This window comes from Struthio camelus, chromosome 5 (genome assembly GCF_040807025.1).
Source record: "Struthio camelus isolate bStrCam1 chromosome 5, bStrCam1.hap1, whole genome shotgun sequence".
NCBI classification, from domain to species: Eukaryota; Metazoa; Chordata; class Aves; order Struthioniformes; family Struthionidae; genus Struthio; species Struthio camelus.
Genome location: NC_090946.1, coordinates 57166764 through 57192190, shown reverse-complemented (window position 1 = coordinate 57192190; position 25427 = coordinate 57166764). Strand labels below are relative to the sequence as shown.

The following is a 25427-nucleotide window of genomic DNA, read 5'->3' as shown; positions in this document are numbered from 1 at the left end:
CTTTAATGATCTGTACTACCTGGTAAGAATGAGTATGCTTGCAGAAACCTCCTGCTATAGCCCATGTAGCCATTTTGTTGAATACTGAGTGCTCTCCAATGTTGGAAAGTCAAAGGAATGAAGACTGTGAGCTTGGGGGGGGGGGGTACCTTTTGTCCCTCACAGCTTCCCAAATGGCAGTGTTAAAATAAGACCACTAAACAATTCATGTTGAGACAGTGGAAAACCAATGCTAATTAATTCAGACCTCAAGTCCAGTTTGCTGCAGACATGCCCTCTTCAAAGGAAAGGGTCTGGTACCCCTGAAGCATCACATAACTACATTTATGAAGCCCGCCTTGCTCCCATCTGATACAAAAGACAGCTGTAATGCAACAGGTTTGTCCTATAATATCAATTTTCAATAATGATAGGAAGGATTCTACATTTCCCCTTTCCCAACACTATTGGTTAGTTAAGTCACAACAGCTGCCACTTGGTAAAGCTTTGTGACAACTGAAAGATTATCTACAAGGTAAGTAATAGAGTATGGATGAAGTATGGAATGCTATTAATTCCTCTTCCCTTCTTCAACTATTTATACAGTTCAATAAAAGACAGTGCACCGCATCAAACAGGGAAGTTGCAAAGGAAGTTTCATTTCATCAGTTACATTTTCAGCAGATTTTGATTAATAAAAAAATGTTTCACATTTTATTCATAAAGCAAGCATCACTTTTGGCATGCAAAGATTCCCTGTACAGCTCAACAAGGACAAAGCAGCTAGGCTACTTAAACCATTGTTCAAATGATTTAATTTTATACACCTCTGAAGAGATTAAATTAAGTGTTTCTAATTTGAGTAAAGTTACTACTGTACAACAGAAATCACTTATTCACAATATTCATAGTTACTTCATCCTTTATTTACAAAATACTATCCTGAGAATTTTCTATTAAGCTTCAATTTGAGCAAAGTAGTTTATATATACCTAAGTAACAACGGTTACTTAACCAAACATTCAAAAAAAGCCATGTGAAGAATACAGAAATGGTGCGTCACGTTGCTCAAATGACACTGTCAAGTTTCTTGCTGTGGTTCTGGTTGTTCTACAGCTGATGGATTTGATTGAGGTGGCTCAGTTCTATTTTCAGGAGGTGGTGGCGGAGGCAAGAATCCAGGTCGTTGAGGTGGATAGTGAGGATAAGATCTCACTGGAAATGGATTTCTTACTGTGGGAGAACAGAGCAGTTCAGTCAATCTCAATCACAAGATCTGATGTGGTAGCCATTGGTTGTTACACCTTAGAGATACTTTGAAAGACAAAACGCTTAGTTCTTGACAGGTGAAGCAGAGAACAATAAAAGACAGAGGAAAAACTCTTCAGTCTAACATTTATGTCTTGCTCCACGAATGGAAACTCCAAGGTGAAACAGTCAACAGGTATGTCCCAAGTGCATATGTCTTTGTATGGACACCAGCATACCTCAATTAGACATACAGCAAAGCCAAAGAAGGGGACAGTTACAAGCTTTATGTATGATACAATCTCTTAGGAAGAAAAGGATTAAGGGGCTTTCTTACCCCAGAAAAAGAACCCTTTAAATGCTGAAAGGTGTTTGTATGCCTGTCTTACAGTCAAAGCTAAGTATTTGTAAAAACATCAATGAAGATGAAATGTACTATATGATTAACCCTCATCAGAAAAGATGCTTCCCGCTGAACTGAGAAGTAGCATGCACAGGAAGATCTAAGCATTCACCCAATGTAATTACTCCCTACTATCTGCACAAAGCACTGATCTTCATGAGCTTAAAGTGACCGCTGACAAAAGCTACATACTTGGCAGCGGAGGCCGTGGAAGCCCAAAGTCTCGTACTGGAAAACATTCACGTGGTCCATACATGCCAGTAGGAGGAGGAGGAGGAAAAGGAGGTCCTCTTCTCATGAAAGGTCCTCTAGGATCCATAGGCAGCAACGGAGCTCTGACTGGAGGGAAAGGTGGAGGAGCAAACCCCGAGCTGCCTGCTTCACTTTCAGAGGCAAATGACTGATCAGGTAGTGAATTCTGTAACACAATGAAAAGTGGGAAGTTAATTTAGGGAGAGAGAATATCTTCCATCCCATCAGGCCCACTTTGCTGTAGACTGACAGAACGGCTAATAAAATCTGGGTTTAGTTCCAACTCTGCCTTAACTATGGCATAATCCTGGGCAAGACTACCTACGTGCACTGAATATCAGCTTGACCACGGCTTCATCTTCATTTGCAATAGAGATATTAGTCGTATCTCAATTCACAAGACAATGAGTGTTGTCATAAAAGTACACATACAATTTCATCATTTACACTGCACAGTGAGATACAATAGATAACTAGAGTACTAGAGGAAAACGTTCATAAGTATGTTGCACAACATGGAAACTTCTTTAAATCAAGTGTCTGTTTAGCTACTTACACTAAGATTAGAATGATCCTTCATCCCATTTCCACTTGGTTCTGTTTGTGGACTATTTTCTGAAGATGCTTGCCCATCTGTATGGAAAGTTAAACAAGTTATTCAGTGCTGACTTCTTTCTCCTCACCACCAGTATTTTTTTTTTTTCCCTTGCCTGCATCTTCTGATTTAAGAAAAGCGTACTGTTATACTAACCAACTGTCCTGCAGGCAGACTTAAGGACAATTGAGGATCATAAAGCTATGCCTGAACATTTTCTTCAACTTCTACACTGGTTTGTACGTGTGTACCAAGCTTGCAGCTTTCACCAGTTTCTTGTATCCAAATAAGGGATTTTCTTCCATTTTAATTTATTTTTCTTAGAAATTACAAGTGCATTTTCCTAGCAATGTATCTTAACACTACAGTAGCAGTTCTATTTCTCCTCTCCCTCCTTCTAATACTTTATTTCCCAGACTTGTAACTTACTTCTTTGGGAAGTCCTACTTCAGCTGAAAGTCCCACTCTGCAGCCCCCAGACTGGAAATTACTGCACCAAGATATAGTCTTGGCAGAAAGTTTGATAGCAATACCATTCAAGTCTGATAAATACTGGATTTCTTCCTTAGTTGCTAAAACATTGAGGATACTTTTGGCACTGTATCAGTTCTGGATCAGCATTCAAAAATAACAGTAATTCATCTCCATATTTGCTGCGCTCACTTTATAAATGCAGGATAAATAAGACGTCAGCACCTTTACCTTTGTACCTTCCTGAGAACAAGTATTGTCAGAAACAACTGGAGAAAATTATTAAAGGGAATTGTCAGAGGAAAGTCTGACTGACTGGATTGCTACTAAATACACCCCTTTCTTCCAAAAAGCAACAAAACAAAAAACCCAAACCTGAGACTTGAAAAATCCTGCTTCCTTACGTTTCTGCATGAACGAAGCTACTAATACCAAAAGATATCAGACTAGAAACAATACTTCTAACAAGTGACAGATTTTCATTGACGTTAGTGGTGTTTCTTCTCCTTTGAAGCAAACAAAGCTCTTTTCTCAATGAACAGATAGGTCCTTCCCAAAAATCAAAATTTTAAGTAATTTCAAGCAGTGCCTGCCTTTGTTAGAGATAGTTATTTAATAATCTGAAGCTTTTAATCACTTATGTCATGTGCAGAATATTTATTCCCTGACACTTGGGTTGCATAAGACTTTCCATTTTAAATTCTTGTCAAACTGCTCAATGTCTGCCAAATTTTAACCTTTCTGACAAGAAGTTAGTTTCCTGCTCCACATATCTGCTTCAATTTAAAAGTTGTGCAGAGTTAACCATTTCAGCTTAGGAAAACATGTATTATTTTGTTGATATTAAATAACATTTTGGTCATCTTGTTGAGAAATTGTAGCTCCTCCACTCTTTAGAGCCACTAGAGCCTAGATTTTGGCACTGTGAGATGTGTGGCTGTTCTGAAGTCAGATGGTATGTATTGTATTTTTTTTCCTTTGTTGCTATTCTTACAAATACACACCCAAGTCCAGTTAAAATTATATGCCTCTAAAATGCAACATGCACATAAGCTCTACGACTTGCTAAAGGCTGGCACCACAGTTATCCAAAATACTTTTTCCACTGAGGAGTTTTTTTGTACTGCCCAAGAATTGCATACAGTTTTTTTTATTGTTGCTTGCAGCAGCTGGAGAAAGGGTGAAAATGGAGGCAAGAAGCGCGCGCACAGACAGTGCCTATCTTAGGCTTCAGTCAGCATCCAGCAGAAGCTGGAAGAAGAAAGGCCTCAGTGGAATACAAACAAGTAGGAAGAGGTAAGACAGAGGCTGGAGAAAGGGAATAGGAAGGTGAGTGACTGGACAAGAACAGAATTCTTTTCCAGCAGAGAACACTTCCCTGTAAAATCTGAAATTTTAACCTCCTGAAACAGAAACCAGTATTCCCAATCTGGCACTTAGGGCACCTAGTAACAAAGGTTCTCTCTCCTGTTGCTAGAAACTGGTCAACAAAGATAGTAACTTAATACTGGGCGGCAAAGTTTGTGTCGTGAGTTTAACGGTTTCAGGCTAGCTGATGACTCAGATACATGTGACTTGCTAGGCATTAAATAATGATGAAAACTGTTTAACAAGTATTAAGGCTTTAAGCCCTTAGACTGTTTTAGTTATAATGCTGAAGTCACCATAACTTTGCCTCTAAGCCTCTGTTGCTAAGCGTCACAAACTAGATTTTACATAATTGGCCACTTTGAAAGAAATGGTACTTGGCTCAGTGATGTGTGATTAAGTTGGGGGCAACTGTACTGTGAACTACAAAAAGCTTTAAGTATGGTAAATACCTTGAAGAAGGAGGCTTCACAACCTTCTAGATCAGTACTCAAAGCCAGTGGGTATTTGAAACATTTGCTGTTATTATTTCGGTTTTATTGATGAAAATCTCTAACTTGACCAAAAGTGGGATGGAAATGCACGTAAGGGTTTGTGCACAGGAGAGGCTGTAACATGTTCAAAGCCAAATATGAATGGTTAAAAGACGGAAGGGTGACAGAAAATACCTTACGACTACCATTCCCATCCATCTAACAGAATCCCATGACGATCAACCCATCTATCTGATAGAAGAGACTGCTGTGTTGATAATAGGAAAAGATTGCATCAGGGCTAGCAGTGTTGAAATGTTTCTGCACAACAAAACATTGGGTCTGTGTTAGCTGTAAAGCTGTCCACTACTATGGTTTAGTACCTACAGTCATCCTATGCCGAGATCGTTCATTTGATAATATCATGGTAGGCAGTTAAAGCAATTCCAACCTGTTTTATCAAAAGACTGCGTGTTGTAAGTTCGTAGTTCTGCTGGTCCAGAAAGTCTACCAGTATTTGGAGGATTAGGAAGAAATCTCTCTTGTCTTCGAGGAGGAAGAACTGGATCAGTGTAAGCCTCGCCTATCATTGAAGAAATCACAAAACAGATCAGTGAAGATTCACAGAGGTATTCTCCCATTTCCTACCATTTTGTTCTTGTAAATATTCAAAGTGACTATTAATCAGGGGGGGCAAACAATCTTAAGAAAGGACTATGGGAATCCCAATAGGCATACACATACTATAGCTTACATTTTGAGTAAATTAAGGTCTCACAAGCTGCAAAAGAGAAAGCCTTAGGGATCTTGATTGTTGTTTTAACATACAGTAGAATGTTTACAGTTATGATTGCATAAGTTATAAATGCTGTGACTCTGCAAAAATAAAGACTGAATACAGCAGTGAAGGTCAAAGTCAAAATAACTTACTATATATTTTAATCAATGCGTATTTAAGAGTGCTGTTTCCCATTATATTTCATCTGCTATACTGCTGTCAGCTGTTTCCACCAACTTCCTTGCATCAGATCTAGCAATCATGCAGATAGAACATGAACTGTATCAGTGAGATCCAGTGCAAGGACGGGGTAGAAACACGGCTCAAGACAAGGGAACAAGGCTGCCTCTTTGTGCAGTATCTTGTAAATAGATCATATTTGGCAAATGTGAAACTGCATCCTGACTCAACTCCACGTTCTGTGTGATGAGGCTTACATGCAGAAGCATAACAACCACAGTAGACTGCTGTATCTAATAATCAAGGTATATTAATCTGTGTTCCTTATCTGAAATGTTTTGAATTTAAAACTGTAGCATTTTTGCTTCTTTGTTTCAGGTATTTGGGAGGGTTGTTTTTCCCTCTGCGTGCTAATTTACCATAGAATTATCAGTAGCATCCTCTTTGGTTTGTTCATGTCTTTCTTGAATGAAAGTGTGCAATGAAGATGTTTAGCTGAAGGGGTGAGAGTGAAGACTTTTTTTTTAAAATTATTGAAGAGGCAACATTAACATGAATATAAACAGTGAACAGTGCATTTCAGACAGGCCGACTGTCCTGCGGTACTCCTGTACTATTAGTAGAAATGTACTTAAAAAAACAGGATTTTTCAACAATAGCTGCTTTGGGGGATTTTTTTCTAACGTTAAAGTACAATTAAACATTTTAGCTTTCTCAGATATCCCATCAGTCATCTAGCCAAGATCAGTCTTTTAATGCATTAAACAAGCCCCCCAGTAAATATCAAACCCCAGTAATATCAAACGCTTAATTATGCGCTACCAGTGTACATTTAACATACTCAGCACAGAAGTGCAAATGAGCTGCACCATTCAAGAAGGTGAAAAAACTCTGTTTTTAACTGCTGTTAAAAAACCTTTCCAGTGTGGTTACACATGCAGCTCCCAGAAAACATTTCATATAGGTAAGCAAAAAATACTTAGAAATATATATATGTATTTATTGCAAGTCAGTAACTCCATTTTTCCATGGATCTAGTAGCTAAGCAGATTTCTTTACCTGGTAGAGGCAGAATTATCCTACGTTCTCTGTCCCAGGGAGGAGACAGGGATCCAGTATCTGAAGGTGGTCTGTGTGGATCAGTTAATCTGTCAGAACTCAGCTCTCCTCTTTCATTACTGGCTTCACACACAACAGTAGTTCCTGGTCCTCTGGATCCTATTTGAAGAAGTCAGATAGCTATTTACCCAGATAATCTGAATCCTCTACTATGGCTGTCTTCATTGAGTCTCAAAGTAGTCAGATAAATCATGGAATGCCAACACTTTCAAGATATGAGAGGTATGTGGCTCCACAGGGCCCTCCAGCTGCTTGGTGATGACTCAGCCCAGTTAAGTTTACTAGAAGCGATTAAAAGGTTTATTTAAAAAAAAAAAAATAGTTCAACTGAAATGTAATCTACTAAAGATTTTTTTTTAAAATCAGTTTAAGTGTTCCTGTTCATTCAAATCAGAGAAACTAGTGCCTTCTCACTAAATGTTCTTCTCAATGCTAAAATAACTGCTGCTAACAAGACTTATCAAAATAAAAAATCATCATGGTGAAAGTTAACATCTTCATCAGAAGAAAAACACTCATATGACATGCAAAACTCTTCTTGTTCTTCCTAACTCTTTATTTAAGAAAGAAAAATAAAAAAAGACTGGGTCAACACATAACCAAGTGAAAAAGAGACTTTGACAACATAATTGAGAAAATCAACTCTGTTTCCCCTAAATGAACTTGGATTTTAAAGTTGCAAGTGTCCTTTAAAGTAAGATTTGATCTGAAAAATGACAAATACAGGATTCTGATATCACTCTCTAATTTTCTATCCTAAAGTTAACCTAGAATTTGAAAATTAAACCATTTTCTGTTTTATGCAAAACAAGACAAGCACTATAATGGTTAGTTAGCACATGGTTTGTTTAATCTGCCCCAGGTACGTTAGTCCTCTATTATGAAGTGAACAGTAGTTATGCCTTAGCATAGTCTCTTTCCTTGTTAAGACTGCACTCTGAAATCCAGTTTGTATTCTTCCTCACCAGCATCAGTTGAGCTACAATTTAAAGATATGGACAACGACTCAGTTTCATTACTTACTGTCCCTATGCAAATAAGAAGTCGTCAAGTAAAAGATTCTGCTTGTGTGTGGTACAGCTATGGCTGAACATTTAATCTCAGCTTTCTTCTGAAGAGTTAAAGTGTATACATTTTCAATGCTGGTCTTTTAAAAATTACCGTTCATTAGTGAAAAGCTTACAGAAGAGACATAATCAGACATATTTCCCATGAAATGTTAAGTTCAGGTGCCAACAGGTACAACAGTGGTAGTAAGCTAACAGTAGCTTCTTCATTACCCATAACAGATGACTGAACTCCACATTAGCATTTATCTACACTATTTCCATGAGCATCAAAAAGAACTGAAGGAATAAGTGTTCTTCTTCCCTCATCATCCATGACACCACAGCTTTCTTTCATCTGTTCCTGAATCTATGCATTTCACTCCTTAACCACTATTTTCCTTTCACTACTAGAGAAGGAATTGTTTTCCTGTACAACGACTGCCTCTGATTTAGAGCAAAACGGGGGAAAATATTTTCTGGATCCACAGCTACCTGCAGAAACATTTTTCACTAGCCCCAATAAAACTGTCCCAAGTTTTTCACAATGTAGGTACTTCCTCCTCCTCTCATAGCGCTTGGACCACTGAAATAGAAGTGGCAGCATTCTTTCTTCAGAAAACTAACTGACTCTTGTTTACCTTAAATTCAGAAGTTTATTTCAGCAAACACTATTTGCCCAAGAAATAAAACATGATGGACTAAGTTTGGCTCTTCGTTTTTCTTACCCTATGCTTTAAGGTGAATCCACTGACTAACCCACTAGTAATAACTGAATTTTCCACTGTGCTGTTATATAGTAGACAGTTTCAGAAGCAAGTTGAAAAACAAGAAGAGTTTATCTCAGGAATTGTTTATAATGATCTGTTTGTTTCAATACTTTCTGTCACCATCAAGAGGAAAAGGTGTGACGGGTTTATAGTAGAGGAGAGAGAAATCCAGAACAGATACGTTTTCAAGTTTAAGAGTTGTACCTCTTCCTCCTCCTCCACCTGGAAGCATAGGTGAAAGCCTTAAAGGACCCTCCAATAAAGTTGGAGGGGAAAGAAAAGTTCTTGTTTCAGGTGAAGGCCGGCCCATTGGTGAGGGTCCATATGGGGAATGCTCTGGAACAGTTAAAACAAAATACTCAAGTTCACAATACTTAGTTTAACAAGCTGTAGAAAGTAATTAACTTCTCAGGTGAAGTTTAAATTGGATCACAAGTGAAATAAGAATTGTGCTCTATTACCATGTGTGTCATATTCTCAGTCTACTCTCATTGATGCTACCCACATTCTTAGTTTCAACAAAATACTGAAAGTGACCTAGAGTCACTTATGACCCAGTTTTGTTTAAACGACTGCTATTTGTACATACACATGGCCAACAGTTTTCAAACAATCACATATGTGTGGTCTTGGGAAACAAAACCAGAAACTAAAACAATTAGGCTCTATTTTACAATTCAATACTGTACCTCTGCCAAACGGTCTAACTGGAACATCGAGAGCATAAGGATCCTTTTCTAAAAGGTCAAGTTTAAATTCTGTTTCAGTTAATCTGCAAATAAGCAACAAAAGAGAAATAAATAACCAGGAACTACAGAAGTTTTATTTGACTACACTGTTTACTACTAATGTTTCTACTGAAAGCATTAACTGCCTGAGGTATTCTATTCCATAATTAAAAACAAAACAAAAAAACCAGCGGATAAATATCACAGAACTCTGAACTTAAGAACTCCTCAAAGTATTCCTCTATGCAACTGCATTTAAACTGTAACTGAAAAATTGAAGTGCCATGCTAGAAGTCAAAATTCCTAGCATGACATTATTCTCATGAGTACTCTAAGTCCCATTTCAAGTATTAGTTTCTTCATATCTCAAGTTTTTTTTCCCCCTCACCACTAGATCTGCTAACTAAGTATTAACCTCTGAGTTAAGCTGTAAAATCATGCAGTAAACATGACTTCCAGTTAATTAAAAAAAAAAAAAAAAAAGACAACCTTAAGTCCTAATAGTATGTTCTGTTCTAAACTATTGGAATACTTCACATAGTTCTTATCTTGTTGTTTGCTGTCATTATGGGAGCGCTCCAATGACTCCCCTTCTTTCAGAACTACAATGGAACACTGTGCTCTCCCTTGTCTGCGCCACAATGCATTACCATATGTCTAGAAAATAGTAAGTTACATAAATCCAAAACATATTTTCATAGCTAAACTGTTTTTTTTTAACAGCTTAAACAGAATTATACCATACTTACTTTTGTCTGTTATGTGCATTTTCTTTTCTTATATCACTGAGGTGTCTTTCAGCTGCTCGTGCTGTCAGCTTTGGGGAAGGACAAAAATCAGATGCTTAGATGTTGCTACTTTTATTAAACACTTCATAACTGTTACAGATCCTAGATCCAAGACATGTTTTCATCTCAACGGTATAGACTGAATATTCATAATAAATGATTCATGTATGAAGCATATGGAACAGAGCCTCACGTACACCACCAAATGACATTAGCAGTTCCACTACCTAAATTTTTGAGGAACTGATACGGCTTTCCTACTATTTCTTAAGACTGCAGAAATAAAATACTGCGACTACAGCCGCTTTGAATCATCTACAAAATACATACACAGGATTTAAAGTTTAAAATTTTATACAAGGAAGTTTTATTTTAAAAACAATACAGCTAAAATCTGTAAAATTATGAGCACTAAGCCCCATAGCTTTTAATACAATTCTCTCTTACACATGCAATTCTCTGAAACCGTAGAATGTGTTAGTCAGGAGATATTTTAAGTTTCCTGTTTGAAAGATGTAAAACGTAGCAACATTCTTGCAAAGCTGTTCAGAGAACATAATGTTCTCACAGAACATACTGTCTTCTATTAGTAGATAAAACAAGCGGAGTACACCCAGGGAAAACATTAAAACGGCACTGAAACAAGGCCAAAAGCTTTTATTATTAGCAAAATATCAGGCATTTGTTAAACGCTAACATCTTATTCCAGTAGACTTATTGCTATAACGGATAATGTTGGAGCATCATGCTACTGAGCTTATAGATATCTGGCTTAGTTATTGCAACTATTTTATACAAAAGAAGATTTTTTTAACATGCTTTTGTGTATTTCTGCAAGTAATCAGCAAGCTTAACAGTGACAGTTTAGTTATTTTTGATTATCTGTTTTTAATGAAAAACTTAAAATGATAAAGCAAGCTGACCAAATAATTGAAAAGGAAGACAGTACTTCATGCACAAAGTTAAAAATCTTAGTATTTGGAACTTACCCAATTATCATGAGCTTTTTTCTCATGTGAAGTAATCTGTTAGAGAGACACGTTCATTAGATCATCTAAGTACACTATTCAAGTAGAAGAAGAGAACTTAAGATCAAGTATAAACTGTCATTCATAAATTTAGTATGTGTAGATAATTATGAGACATCTACATTTAAACTGAACTGTTACTTTTTATTAAAGGTTATCTAGTGATCTCTACTACGAAATTGTGTCAACCAAAACTAGATGGCCTTAATTAGAAGGAAAGAAAAAAAGCTAAATACAGTATCGCAACCTAGCTTGAAGTGGTATTTCACTTGCAATAATATCCTTCCTCTTTGGTGTAGATGTTTAGTAATACAAAACACATACCTGAGTCTGGTAAGAACGAATGGTTCTTTCTAGCTCTTCCTCAAGATCTTTTGCTCGTTGCCTATAAGGAAAAATACGACATTGTAATAAAAGTATGTTTTGGAAGATAATTTTAAATACAGTAAATACCATAGTAAACACAAGGTATAATTAGAGATTGTGTATCTAGAAAGAAGTATTGTCACTTAGGACCACGAGGTACTGAAAAATGACAGCAGCAACAGAAGTTCTAAGCCCTATTTGAATTCCACAAAGAGGATGCAAAAAACTTCTCGGCCGTCTGTGATATAAAGCACATCACTCTACTGCATGCAAGAATAGCCAGCCCTTACCCAGCTCAGCACATGTACTAACACGGCTGGAACATTGTGCTGTTAGCGTCTACCACGGTCAGTCCTGGGGGACAGCGACCTGCACCAAGATTAGTCTAGATCACAGAAAGCATAATACCAGCTTTGTTGCCAGCTGCCCTGTAGACACTCTCCCCAGGTTCCACGCTCTTTCAGCAGGTTGGCCCAAGATGCATTCACTGCTTATATTCTATTTGCAACGTTAAAATGCTCTTTAAAATTAAGATCTACAAAATTCACCCTTTAACTGAGTCTTAAAGGGTAATATCCTGTATTCCTGCATTAGTACTGAAGCCTGTCTACAAGAATTCCACGTTCTAGAGAAAGGATTCATCTAATTGACCCTTCAGGGGGTTTTGCTGATCAGTATCATTCAATTACAGTCAATGTCCCCATAAACATTGAAGGAAGATGGGAAATACACATTACAGATTGAAGAATTATGTCATATTTTGAGAAGACACAGAAGCAAAATGGATGCATGCAACTGTTTGTAACCCGAAATAGAGCAAACTAATTAAAAACAATTACATAAAACATTTCTATGACACAACATTTTACTGAAGAATTTGTAAATACTAATACGGCTTGGCAAGCTGGGAGATACAGATACAGAATGCTAAAACTATACTATATAAATCTGTTAGGATCTATAGAAAAACTGAGCATGCTGTATTTATTTCATAGCATTCTCTTTTTAACTTCCTTAGTATTTTTTATCTCTGTTCAGTAAAGGGTCCTAAAGACCCACTTCTATTATTCAGTTAAAGCTAACGTGTCAATACAATTAGCGCTTTAATGGAAGAAAACGAGAGTGACCTTACATACTCAAATTCTTTAATAAAACAACCTTTAGCATGTATTACTACATGCAAATTAGCATATAACAATAACAAAAAAGAGCAAAATAATCTAGAAGAAAATACATTCACTTATGCTGGCCTTGCTATTCTCTATTGCCTTTCATCCACTTTGGAAGAAGTGACAACAGCAACCAAAATCTGTAATTACCTGTAACTGTTTAATTCTTCGGCAGCATGATTAATTTTTTCATCTACTTTAGAAAGCTTTTCTTCCTTCTGTAGGCGTTCTCTCTCTTCTACTGTCAGTTTCCTTTAAGAAAAGTCACAAACTGTGGTTAAGTCTACTTCAAATCAACAATTCTGTATTAGTCTCTCAAGAAAAACTTACCAAATTACATAAGCATGATGAACACTTGGTATTTATCCAGGCAATAATGAATTTTACAGGCAATGTATAGTGACCGAAATAGCACTAGTTTGCATTCATATTAATTTATTCATTAACTGTAGGTTATGAAACATTCAGATTACCATTATTCCTAAGAGGAATTCTGAAGATTATCCATAGTCCCAAACATTAAAATTTCCCTTGTGCAAAATGCCTCTACCCTAGGTAATAACCACTGATTTTCTACATGCAAAAAATACAACTACACTAACTTTCGGTGATCTGTTCTGACACTTTACATTTTAAAATAATTTTACAGAGAAGAAAATGGTTCTTTATTGTGAAGAATTAAATTCTTTCCAGGGCCCCTCTTTTTTTTTTTTTTTTTTTTTTAAACCCTTGGTCAGGGAGTTGAAGAGAGTAACATCCACATTCCAGACTACAGATTAGGCACAAGGTAATTCTGTAGAACACACACAGATACTATGGCTGCACAACAGTCCAGAATAGCATGAACTAGTCATTCTCCTCTAAACGGCAGTTCTTTGCTATCAAACCATCTAAACCGTGGATGTGTTGAACATGATCTAAGTGTCTTTCCTCAAATTTCGTTCTCCTCTACTTTTCTATTTTCCTTTTATTTGCTTGGACATGACTAGCTTTTTAAAAAGGTGCCTTCTTAATACTAATAACCTCTTTTACTCTGCTATCCAGAGTACCATGCCAGCTTCTCCCAAACCCTTTTTGGTCTTTTAAAAATCTTTGATAAGCACCACATTATTTGCTCTGAGCTGCAATAGGGTGTTGTTAAATAGCATCCACGCCGTCTGCAAACATTATCCGTTCTGGCTGCCCATCATAGTTTCTTTTTAAAAGGTTCCTCACTTTTTACGTTGTCTCCCTTTTTAAAACCAAATGCTAGCGTAGTGGATTTTGGGGGGCTTGTCACTCCTGCAAGAAACCAAATAGCTATGCATCATGTACTGTTACAGAATCAATTACTGAAAGTAACATTTTAACAAGGTGCTGCATACTGGTCAGGACAGGACCAAGATTTGTGCTCCTTCTCTTGCTGCCTTCCAGATTAGGTCTGCTCCTTGAAGAAGTAATTTCTTGCTCATCAAATTTTAGTTTTATGCCCTAACATGATGCCCCCTCCCCTGCCCCAGCCACACATACACTTCTGAAGTGGCTATACACTATAACAACCCCCCATTCCCACCAACTGCACTTTGAGTCCTTGCTACCTTTCTCGTTTCACTGAGTAAACCATAATCCCTACTGTCACTCTGACTGGGAGGTAGAAAGTATAGTCCTCATATTGTATCTTTCTTTGTCGGGATAACATGATTCAAAGGGATTCTGTGTTGCTTACTGATAACAGTTAATTTGTCTATCTGTTTTAACTCTAAGTTTAGTTTTACACATAGCACAACTCTTCCACTGACATAAACTCTCTTCCCTGTAGAAAATATACCCCACAATTAAAGCAGCTACCAATTATCTTTCTTTCAAGAAGTTTGATACATGCATTATGTTGTATCTTTATTTTAAATCAAGCTTTCCAACTTCACCCATCTTATTTCACAGACTAAGATTCGTTCAGAAAAGGAAAAAAACCAAGAAGCAACAGGCTTGTGGAAAAGTCCTAAAGGAATATAACACTACTTCAACGGGAACAGTTACTGTAAAATGACTTTGATGGCAAATATACAAGAAGGTATAACATAACAGGGTCTTTTTAACTCAAAAATCTCTGAAAAATAGCATTCAGACTTTCAGTAATGTTGAAACCCCAAACCAAGAAGAGTATAAAACTGCAATCAAATAACGTGTTGAATATACAGATCAAAAGGAACTTGTACCTGTGCAGTTTCATTTCATTTTCTTGATAAAGCTCAGTCATGACTTTAAGCTTTTGCTGAAGCTTTTGAACTTCACTTTCAAAATGTTCATTTTCAGACTGCAAGGAAACTTGTTCACTTTGGAGGTTTTCTATGCGTTCTGTCAAATTCAGAGACAATTAATTATATTGGGAATAATGCACAGTTTACAAAATTAAAAAATGTTTAAGTTTGTAATACTCTCTGATGCTATGCTGTTTTAATAATATAAGCAATAATATATACTAATAAATTTCTATCAGTTATACAACTGAGAAACAGTACTGCTTATCTGATGGGAAGACAGAAACTCCACTTTGCACCTGCCACAAAGCGCAGCTCTGACCAAACATCAAGCCTTTGCGATTCCTCTAACTGGTACAGCTTCTTTGGATAATGCAGTTTTGTAATTCAAAATCCAAGCTTTCATTTATGAGTTTTATTATTATAAGTAATTCACTAAAGGAATAAGATCTGTATCATCATACATTCTTGAAAATTTAGTCACATGAGGTCTTGCCAAGTCGCCTGAAGGGATAACTCAGATTTGTCAAACTATCTCACCTAGCCAAAAAAGGTCTGTCATGCTCCTTTCCCTATTCGTTATTTCCTATTCACTGTTCCTCTTTTCAAGAAAGATGTAGTGCTTCAATGAATGAAGTTCGAATACCATTATGGAACAGTTACAATTTGTTTGAAAAAAAATTTTGTATTTTAAGTCATCAGAAACCAGTTTAAACAACCCTCAAGCTTACTGTGAAAATAAGAGAGTATATATATCATCAACCAAATAACAACCAAGCACAGTATGTTCAAGTACGACTACTACTCTGCTGGTTGTGGTCTATAAAAGCAATAGCTAATCGCAGACCTTTTTGGAATTAGTGCGGCTGCATTTTCATTTTATAAAATATAACTCAGTACAGCTAATGCAATAAAGGAAAAAACAGAGCAAGATGCTTTTAGGCTCAATTGTCCAAATGCAAAATTTTGGATTTTATGAAGTATTCAGCTTGCACTCATTACAAACTGCAGTTTTCCAGTAAGTGGTTTCAAAATTCAAAGTCCACTGTTTCATGTCCAGAATGTTTGTAAAGAAGGTATTACAGATTTATTAACATCACTTGGCAGTATACTTTGAGCTTCTATACTCCAACAGCGTACAATAAAAATCAGAAACAGTGCTTTAGCATTCGTTACTCGTTGTTATACTTTGATTGTTTTGCTTCCAAAAATCAGTATTTAAAATAGCTAAGTGACTTAAACAGATATTTTAAAAATCAAGTACAGCTATGCATGTAAAATTAATTCATTTTTTAGTGGAAGTAATACTTATAGCCTGTAACATTATTTGATATAAACATCATCTTATTAATCTTAAAAGTAAAACATTAAGTTACCTGTAAGCTCTCCTTTAGTTTTCTTTTCATCAGACAATCTTGAATATACTTGATCTCTTTCTGTTTCAAGGGTCTTTAAACAAGCATTTAACTACAATCAAAATACAAAAGTGAGATTACTGAGATTACTAGAAACAAGATTGTCTACATGTAAAAATATGAAATTAAATATCAAAAGAAGCTGAACTTTATTATACTGTTAGATGTTTATATGCATCTAAAACTTACCCTAAAAATTGCATTTATTCCATTTCCTCCCTCTCCATCCATACATTTCTTAAAATCACATACCTTTGCAGCATAGATCAATTTCTTTACAGTTCGTTTTTGCTGATCATCTGATTAACAGAATAGAATACAATACATAAACAACACAGGAAGGTTTGTGACAGAGCTTACTACTCAGATACTTTGTTTTGTTTTTATTACCGTTTTGTTTTTATTATTTTACTTACGACATTTATTATTTATTAAACAATCCCCCACATGCCACAATAGGCATAGCAGTTTTTAAAAAGGAAAAAAAAAAATATATATATATGCACCTATATTTTAACGCTTTGTTTGTCAGCAAGATTGAGAATGTCTGCATTAAAAGAGAGGTGCTGAACAGAGCATAAGCTGTCAGATTTAATGGGCTGTGCCCGTGTTAAAACCAGCCCTGCCATAAAAAGAAGTTGCAGCAAGAACCAGGAGAAAGAAAAGCCTTTCTCTGCTGCTGCTATGTGGGGCCCCATATCTACATCCCACTGACTCCCAGGGCTACCATGCTGCTTGCAATATGCAACAGCTGTGTAAAGATAAGGAGGCAGAAGTTAGGCTCTGTGGACCTACAGTGCTACTGCTGGGAGGAGTTTCAGGAAGAAGTAAAAGAGAGATTTCCACCTAAAAACGTCTGAGAATCCTGTTTGATACTAACATATACTAAGCCATTCCAGAAGTGCCTGAGCATCGAGTTCTTTACATTGCTCTACAATAACATAGATGTTTTACCTGTGTACACACATTGCCCTACAGTAGCATACGCTATGTTACTCTGGAGGTGCCTAAGCATCAGCTGAGCTGTCTGACATGCTGTCATGACACCAACATTGGGTGAGGTTTGAAAATCCAGCTTTTACAAAACTGATACATCTTTGAACGTTGCTGGAAGTTTGCTCTTTCTATATTCCTAAAACATCTATTAAATTATTTTTTAAGAGGGAAGCTAGCCAAACCTTACCTAAATGCTCTCCATCTTCTGTTTCACCTTTTGTATCGGTGTCCCAGTGATTATCTTCAGTGCTGTCATCTTCTCTTACGGCTGAACTCCAGTCTTTCATCTTTAGTAAGTATTGCGTTAGTGACTAAGAAAAAGCCCACACAAAACAAGAACAGTAAATAAAATACAAGCAATGAAAATGTGGTTACCATTCCAATTACTTTTTTCAAGATTTCTCTCCTTTACTTAGTTCCATTCGTAGATTAAACTAACTTCCTATGCAGCATTCCCGGCGTCCAACATTACTTTTCTATCAAAACACACACCTGCAGGTTAATAGGTAATGCCCTAAGAAAGGCTCTTCAGAGAGCCAAGTAAGCATGCTTTTAAGCAAGACGTAGGACCCACCCAAACCCCAAAGCAAGAAAGTAAATACTCCTTCAGAACTAAAAGCGTTTCTCCTTATTTCATCTGCTGACTTCCAAGGCTGTCAGATTGTTCAACTGTGCTGCCAAGCAACCTTGTTTGCTTAGCAGAAAATAAGACATTAGAGGATGGAAACAACACACAAAAAAACTGAAACAGCTTAGTGAATAACAGGATAAGAAGAGGCTGTTAGACTTTCTCAGAACTTGCTAATGATTAGCATCAGTCCAAATAACTCAATTCAGCACTAGGTACAATAATTTACCTTGACTTGACTCTCTTTATTTTTCAATACTTCTTCCATATCTGCTTTAGATGATTCAAACATTTTAGTTTGTTCATTTAGTTCAGTAAATCGTTCACCCCATCCTTCAGTCTCTTGTAAAAGCTAAGAAGAGAGTATCAGATTATTGTGGTTATTTGTTGTAACTAAGAATCAAGGATGACTAACACTTGAGCCTAATATGCATATTATCTATGTACATGCAGAATCTTAAATACTCACTCATCAATAAGAATTAAACAGAGAGAAACTATTACACAGTTAGGGACTCAAGAGTTGAAAATAACAATTTTACATTATTGTCCCATTATTTCAGTGGCAATTGTTCTCTATTGTAATTGGTTGTGAGGATGTTTTTTTAATGTAGCAGTTAACATTTCAGTTCAGTTAATATTTCACTGAGTTTAAAAAAAAAAAAAAAGACAATAGCAATGTATTGACAAAGCAGTGACAACAGGTATAGCAAACAACTATGAACACCGGGGAATGCTTGGAGGGAACAAGACTCATCCCCCGACACGCACACCCACTTCTGAAATTATACCTGCTCTTTTTCAACCTAGAAGAGGCAGAGGTAGAGGGAAACCTGGAAGCTTTTTAGATAGCAATTTGAATTCGCATGACTTGCAAAACTATCCCAGTTGCCCTACTCTTGTCCACACTTAACATCATTTTAAAATCCAATTTTAAAAAGAGCCTCGCCGTTAATAAAAGTTACAGTAGTTGTATGTAATCAACACCTAAGAGTAAGTATTTTTCTAATTAACTACGGTTAACTAAAAAGACAAGTAGATTCTACGATTTGACTTTGCAGATGTATCCTAGTAAAACTGCATTTTACACAAACTCTTTAGAGCACCAAAAGGGATTACAACACCTCACTGGTCCATTAAAAATAAGCATTGCAAGATATTAATTAATTAAACCACGCCTGCATACTATGAGTATGAATTACTCATACTCATACTATAAAAACATAGGGAACTATTTGTCTTATTCTGTCAAAAGAATATAGCTGTGCAACAGGCAACCAATTGAAAGGGACTGAGTATCCAGAAAGGGATAACTAAGTTGAGCAACAAGACCATAACAGCCACTTATACTAAAAATAAGAACAGAAATGGTAGTTAAACAGGGGAACCGCCATGCAAATACACAAACTGGCCTGGACACCACTTAACGAATATGAAGTAAAAGGCATAAAACAAAAGGAACGTGACTAAAATTAATTGAACATTACTTGGCACAGAAGTGCACATTTCAAGCAGTAAATGCCATATATCCATTTGTAGCATCATGTAAACTAGGTATTACAGACAACACAAAAATATCGTTTATGCTAATACTGCTCAGAAGACATACACAGGCAACTGCTTTTACCATTATATCTCGTTCCTCAAAGAGAAACTAAACTTTAAGAGATCATTCTACACTGAGACAAAGAGAGACTGAATTGTCTTAACTTTATATAGTTGTAAGAATTACAGTAAAGAGAAACAGCAAGGATTTGTAGCGAGCTAAAGCAATACACATTTTAAACGTTCCTGCAAAAACCAAAGCAAACATAGGAAGTTTAGAGTTCGTTAACAGTTCCCTTGTTCAAGCTAAAAGGTCCCAATCCTCTCTCTGACACATCATAAATCTATTTTCAGACAGCACATCTGTTATAATGGTTAAGATGTGATGTGCCAGAAGATTTTGACCAATTAGTGCAAGTGGACAGAGGAAGAAAGTACTCTAATTTCCATTAACAAGTAACCTCTTTGTTACCTTTTGAACATAAGTGAAATTCCATCTTTAAAAAAAAAGTAAGAAAGAAAAAAATAAAAAAAGGATATGGATCTTCTAAGACAGCAAAACTGATTTTTATTGCTTACAACAACCTCTTGTAAGAAAATATTAATAAGCAAAGCAGGTACTTTCTCTTCCTTCCTTTCCAGGTTCCATGAGCGTGGTCCTTCATCTACCAAAAAACCATAGCTAAATACGACATATATAAACGTGCTCAAATTACTAAAAAGAAAAACGGCAAAACAACTCTGTTAATGACAAAGTGTAGTAATTCATCCTAAATAACGTGGCTGAGAAACCACCATACCCAGTTTATTTCATCTGAAAGGAATTCCAGAAACTTTATTTTTAGCTAAGACTTAATTACATCCTGGGGGTTGTTTTTTACTGAAATCTTCCTATTTTTGCTCCATATAAAATGACTGCCTATAAAATATAAGTGATTCCCAGCACTTAGTATTATCTTAATACTATTAATTCCTATTTTTATGAAGAGGAAGAAAAGGAATACACTTTTCACACATACACAAAAAAACATTGGAACCCAGAAAGTTCCGGGGATGGGGGGCGGTGGGGGGGGGGATACTGTTGAGAGACAACAAGGAGATCAGTCAGGCATGAAAGTAAGCAAACTCCCATGAAAACGGAACATTCCACAGAACATTTCATGTTTAAAAAAAAAGATGGCATATTTTCACTGTAAAACTAGTTATTGCACAGGACAACTATTAAACATGCTAAGCATTTCAAAATAATCATTCTTGGGGTCTGGCTAACACTGTGGAAAATAAACAGCTAAAATTCAAGTAGTAACAGTCCTTTCTGTACCTTCATACTACTTATGTGACTTTCCACCAGCTCATTCATATGGATACTACACTATGTTTCTCATCTACCTTTTGGACACACTGCAATTTCGCCATTTGTTTTGTTTTCTGTTTGCAAATGTTTTCTGCATTTGCCATTTGCCTCTGTAGAGGATCTTAGCTGTGGACTTAACTCAAATCTCTCCGTTTTCTTCCAGGTCTCAGACTTTTTTCTTACTAATCTTACCGTAGCACGTGTTCTCCTTCTCACTGATCTCTATGCATATTTTCCCACAAACACATTTATTTAATTTCTTTTTAAATTTCTTTTTTTTTTTTTCCTACTTACCGTAAAGCTCAAGCAGTATCAAAAAACTCATTGTGGATGAGCTCCTTGGAGAAGTCATATTTACATACCACTGTAGGAAAATACGAAATTTCTCAGGAAAGAACCTACCTGTTTCTCTCTTTCCTGGAGATGACAGTTTTCCTCTACTGCATCTTGAACAGATGTCTTGAGTCTCTCTGTATTAATCTGAAATACTTTTAGGGTGGACTTGGCCTAAGAGAAATGAAAAAGTACGTTGTTTCAACAGGACATTTGATGATATAATAAAACGGGGTCACAGTGGCATTATTGGAGTTTATATTTCATTTTTCTGACTGTGCTATGCATGTATTCTTAAATTTTTTCCGCAACTTAGCTCTTGGTGTGGCACTATGTATCACTGTGGAGTAACAAGGCAAAGAGAATACAGGGTACCTGTACTTTCCAACAAATGGCACCCCACTATCTGAAATTTAAATTACTAAATCAAGCTGCACAAGAGTACTAAGCTTTAAAGAGTCTTTTGGTTTACCCAGCATATTATTTAGGCACTCTTCATGGACAAAACTATATAAAGTAACTACATGGAGAATAGAAAAAATATAAAGCGTTGACATACCTCAGCAACTTGTGATTGGATAGATTTTGCTTCATTCTCTAAAGACTCCACTCTCTTCTGAATTTCAGCCACCTGAAAATAATTAGCTTTCATAGAAGTTCTTCTACAGATTTGACTGGTCTAGGCAACCATTAAAACTGTTTTAATTTTCAAGATGAGAAGACTTCTACTACCACATCAGTAAAAACTAGGGCTTTTTTTGAGCATTTTCCTTTATGGATTCCATTTTTCTAGTAAGATACAGTGAGTTTGGATGGAGACAAAAGGGGAAATGTAGTTTTTAATTTATTTAAAACAAAAAAACAGAGTAGTTTGTCTTTTCCATAGAGAATGTTTTCTCATGAAAAAATACCTTATGTATTGAGTAGCAACAAAGACTGTGTTATTTTTACTCTTACCAATTTATCATTTTCTGACTGCTTAGATTTTTCTTCTTCCAGTTCTTTTTCAAGATTCTCTATGTCTTGGTTGAGTTCCAAGTTTGACTTGTTCAATTTTTCATGCATTTCCTAAATCACGTTATTTTGACAGTTAGCATAACACAGTTGACATTAACTACATAAAAAGACAAGTATGTTTTAAATATAATTTTAGTATAAAATGACAAAGTACTTTTAACAGCTATCATCACATCGAGAATAAATCTCAAAGAACTGTAGCCTCTTGCATTTTAACAACACGTAACAACTAGCTCTATAGGATCTTAGGTGCAGAATGAAATAAATCTATTTGCTTGTTCTATATTTGGAAATAACCCGTTAGATATTTGATTCACCTTTTTTGGAACTCTTTTACAAGTATATTCTGAGTTTGGGGGGTCTAAACAATGTAGTTCCATCCAATTTTTGTTATGATTCAAGTTATTCTGTGTTCATGGGTATTTCTTACTCAAAAGTACCAGTAATTTTTTTTTTTTTGTTTTACTGCACCAGTAGGTTACAAGATATATTCAAATCACATCAGACATGTGAAAACATACTTCATGCACTGTGCTATCTCTACAGAAAGAGCGGTAAGCAATTTAACATTGCTCGATATGTGATTTGCTCTAGCGTAAAAAAAAAAAAAAGTTTTTTCAGATGATCCATTCCACTTCTACTGCAATCCTTACATAAACTTTTCTTCATTTAAATGTCTTGCTTGTACGCCACTTTCAGAAAGACAGGATTAGCAAAACAATACTCTAAATTGAAACAATTAAGTTTTTTTTCTTACGTATGCAGAATTTTCCCAAAACACTGCCTTAAATTATAGAAATGGTCTCAACTTCATGTTCCTACCTCAAAAAAAGACGCATCTGTTGATTCTTTAACAAAGCTCTCATCCTTCAGAGATGATTCTAAGTCTTCAAACTGGAAGAGATACTTTATGTCAGAATGTATGCAAAAAATTGCTTAATTAATAGAATTAATTTGTGATGCTCTAGTCTGAAATATAACCACAATCTAAATATTCAGGCATATATGTTGCTGGAAATCAGGAAAAGTTTAGCCCCAGTAGGTTATCACAGCAGCATAAAACATTTTAAAGTTATTTCCAGTGCACTATACTGTATTAAGCTTTAAGACAGAACTCACTAACACCTTAATCAGACTTAAAATACACTGACAAAAAAGCATTTGAAAAAATCACTTAAAAGCTTTAAGCACCTTACTTTTAGGCTTAACACTTTAAATATAGAAATTGGTTCAATTTGTCAAGTGAGACATTTGAAAAGATAGCAGTAAGTGAGGAATATTACCTCTTTCTTGCAAAGGCTGAGTTTCTCAAGCATTTTGCATTTGTCATCAATGAGTTCAGTAATTTCACTAGCAAGCTGTTTTTCCCTTCCTAAAAAAGAAAGATGGCTAAATGTTGCAATATTCAAATAATTAAAAGTAGTAAAAAAGGAAAAAAAAAGAGGTAAAATCATGCTCCAAGGAAACAGCATGAGCAATAAGCTTACCTACATAAAGTCGACTTCTAACCTGAAACAAAAAGAATAAATGCTGAAAATATGTCTGAGGAATTACTTGTACACAGTATCTGAAAATTCATTTTTTATGTTGTGCTTCCATAATCAGTTTAATCGCCAAACTTAAGAATAAAATATAAATACAGGCTGCTGTAAAAATCAGCAAGCCCATCCTCCACTCTGTCCCTTCACGGCTGTGGTGTTCTTGTCCTTCTCCAACTCCAATTAAATAGAGAGGAGAGGAGGGAGAAAGGAGGTTAGTTTTCACCTGGAGCACTTTCATGACCCACCTCTCTGTATAGTCATCAGATAGCCCTGCATGTCCATTATGCAAACCAGTATTATGGTCATGCAGGGCCGAAGGGGTAGGAAAAAGGGAGGACAAAGAGAGAGGGGCTACATGACAGCTCAGACTTAACTGCTTATGGGACCAAAAAAAAACTTACACATTTTACATACAATACCTAACAGTCAGAGCAGCTCAGGCGCAGCTCTGGGTGAAGTGCCAAATCAGCAGCTGTCCATACGAGATCAAAAGATCTAGATGTGCCCTAGAATCAAGATCTAGCAAATCACAAGACAAAATTTGTCACAACTGGCCTGGACAAAATACGCAGAAGTAGGCTGAACCCACAAGAACTTTACAACACTGCTTTCCTCTCAGGGCCAGGCTGGATGATGCACCTGACATACGAGGGCCTCTCACATTTTTCCTTCAGTTCCCTTCTCAAAGCCGCAGGATCACCAAGGAGTCCAAGAAGTAGAAGTGGGAGGAAGGTCATATACATACCTATCACCATCATCCCCCCAAAAAACAAAACAAAACCTCATTACTCCTGAATAAGTAACCATTCATTCTTCAGTGAGTAGTTGGTACAGTTCCAGCACAGTTCCAAGACCAATGAAGTTGTCAATAATTTTTTAAATATTTAATACCTTAGTGATAAATCAGGCGCCACATGCAGGAAAACAATACTTTCGTTGCTGCTTAACTGATTTCAGCTGAAACTCCTTTTTCTTACCATCCAGAGAGATGCTGCTTACTAATCTCAGAATGACCTGTTCCTGAAACAGATAAAGCCAGTATCTTTTGCCTATATGGGGAGCACTGAAACTCAGATGACAACTGCCAGACGCTTCCAGTAAGGAAGAATGCAACATTTGAGTCTCCTCGGACATTCTCTGTCCTCAGAAGGACTAACCTTTTGATAGAACAGATATAGCCAGAGAAGCGAAAGACAACTAGGAAGGCTCAAGTCTGTTATGGCAATAAAGGAAGTCTGTAACCATGTTCAAAATTTGACAGACTCTTCCACAAATGTTACATTGCATGCAGCTTTGGGGAGGAGGTGAGGTAAATAAACAGTGCATACAAAGTTCTGTAATCACAATAATAAGCTCACAGTGTTGTTTCAACACCCCTCATTCCAGCAGAGGAGCAGGTAAAACAACGCAACTATAAGGATCTCAAGCTCAGCTATGCTCTATGCCAGGGGAACAGCAAGCTGAAAGATTGCTTTCATCAAAAGAAAAAAAAAACTGTTTGGCAGAAGATTCAAAGAAACTTTCACACAGTTTGAATAGCATTGAGGCCCTATTCACAGATCAGGTTTGTACCTGGAGACTAAATATAAAAGCCCTCATA

General features: G+C 36.3%; 1 protein-coding gene across 4 annotated transcripts in view; it reads right to left on the bottom strand.

The window, feature by feature from the left end:
• Positions 1-618: 618 nt before the first annotated feature.
• MIA2 (MIA SH3 domain ER export factor 2) overlaps positions 619-25427 on the bottom strand; it is a 41004-nt gene continuing 16195 nt past the window's right edge. For 3 of the 4 annotated variants that reach the window (XM_009670905.2, XM_068946526.1, XM_009670907.2), the window contains 22 exons: positions 23774-23795; positions 23570-23658; positions 23109-23180; positions 22227-22337; positions 21829-21900; positions 21339-21443; positions 18267-18389; positions 17597-17720; positions 16666-16712; positions 16375-16465; positions 14957-15095; positions 12912-13013; positions 11551-11611; positions 11188-11223; positions 10160-10227; positions 9372-9454; positions 8887-9018; positions 6807-6965; positions 5241-5372; positions 2439-2515; positions 1823-2048; positions 619-1212 (listed from right to left, as the gene is read on the bottom strand). In XM_009670905.2, the coding sequence (XP_009669200.2) occupies positions 1061-1212; positions 1823-2048; positions 2439-2515; positions 5241-5372; positions 6807-6965; positions 8887-9018; positions 9372-9454; positions 10160-10227; positions 11188-11223; positions 11551-11611; positions 12912-13013; positions 14957-15095; positions 16375-16465; positions 16666-16712; positions 17597-17720; positions 18267-18389; positions 21339-21443; positions 21829-21900; positions 22227-22337; positions 23109-23180; positions 23570-23658; positions 23774-23795 (2223 nt within the window). In that variant the 3' untranslated portion in view covers positions 619-1060. The remainder of the gene's footprint in view (positions 1213-1822; positions 2049-2438; positions 2516-5240; positions 5373-6806; positions 6966-8886; positions 9019-9371; positions 9455-10159; positions 10228-11187; positions 11224-11550; positions 11612-12911; positions 13014-14956; positions 15096-16374; positions 16466-16665; positions 16713-17596; positions 17721-18266; positions 18390-21338; positions 21444-21828; positions 21901-22226; positions 22338-23108; positions 23181-23569; positions 23659-23773; positions 23796-25427) is intronic. The other variant, XM_009670906.2, reaches the window with a different exon arrangement.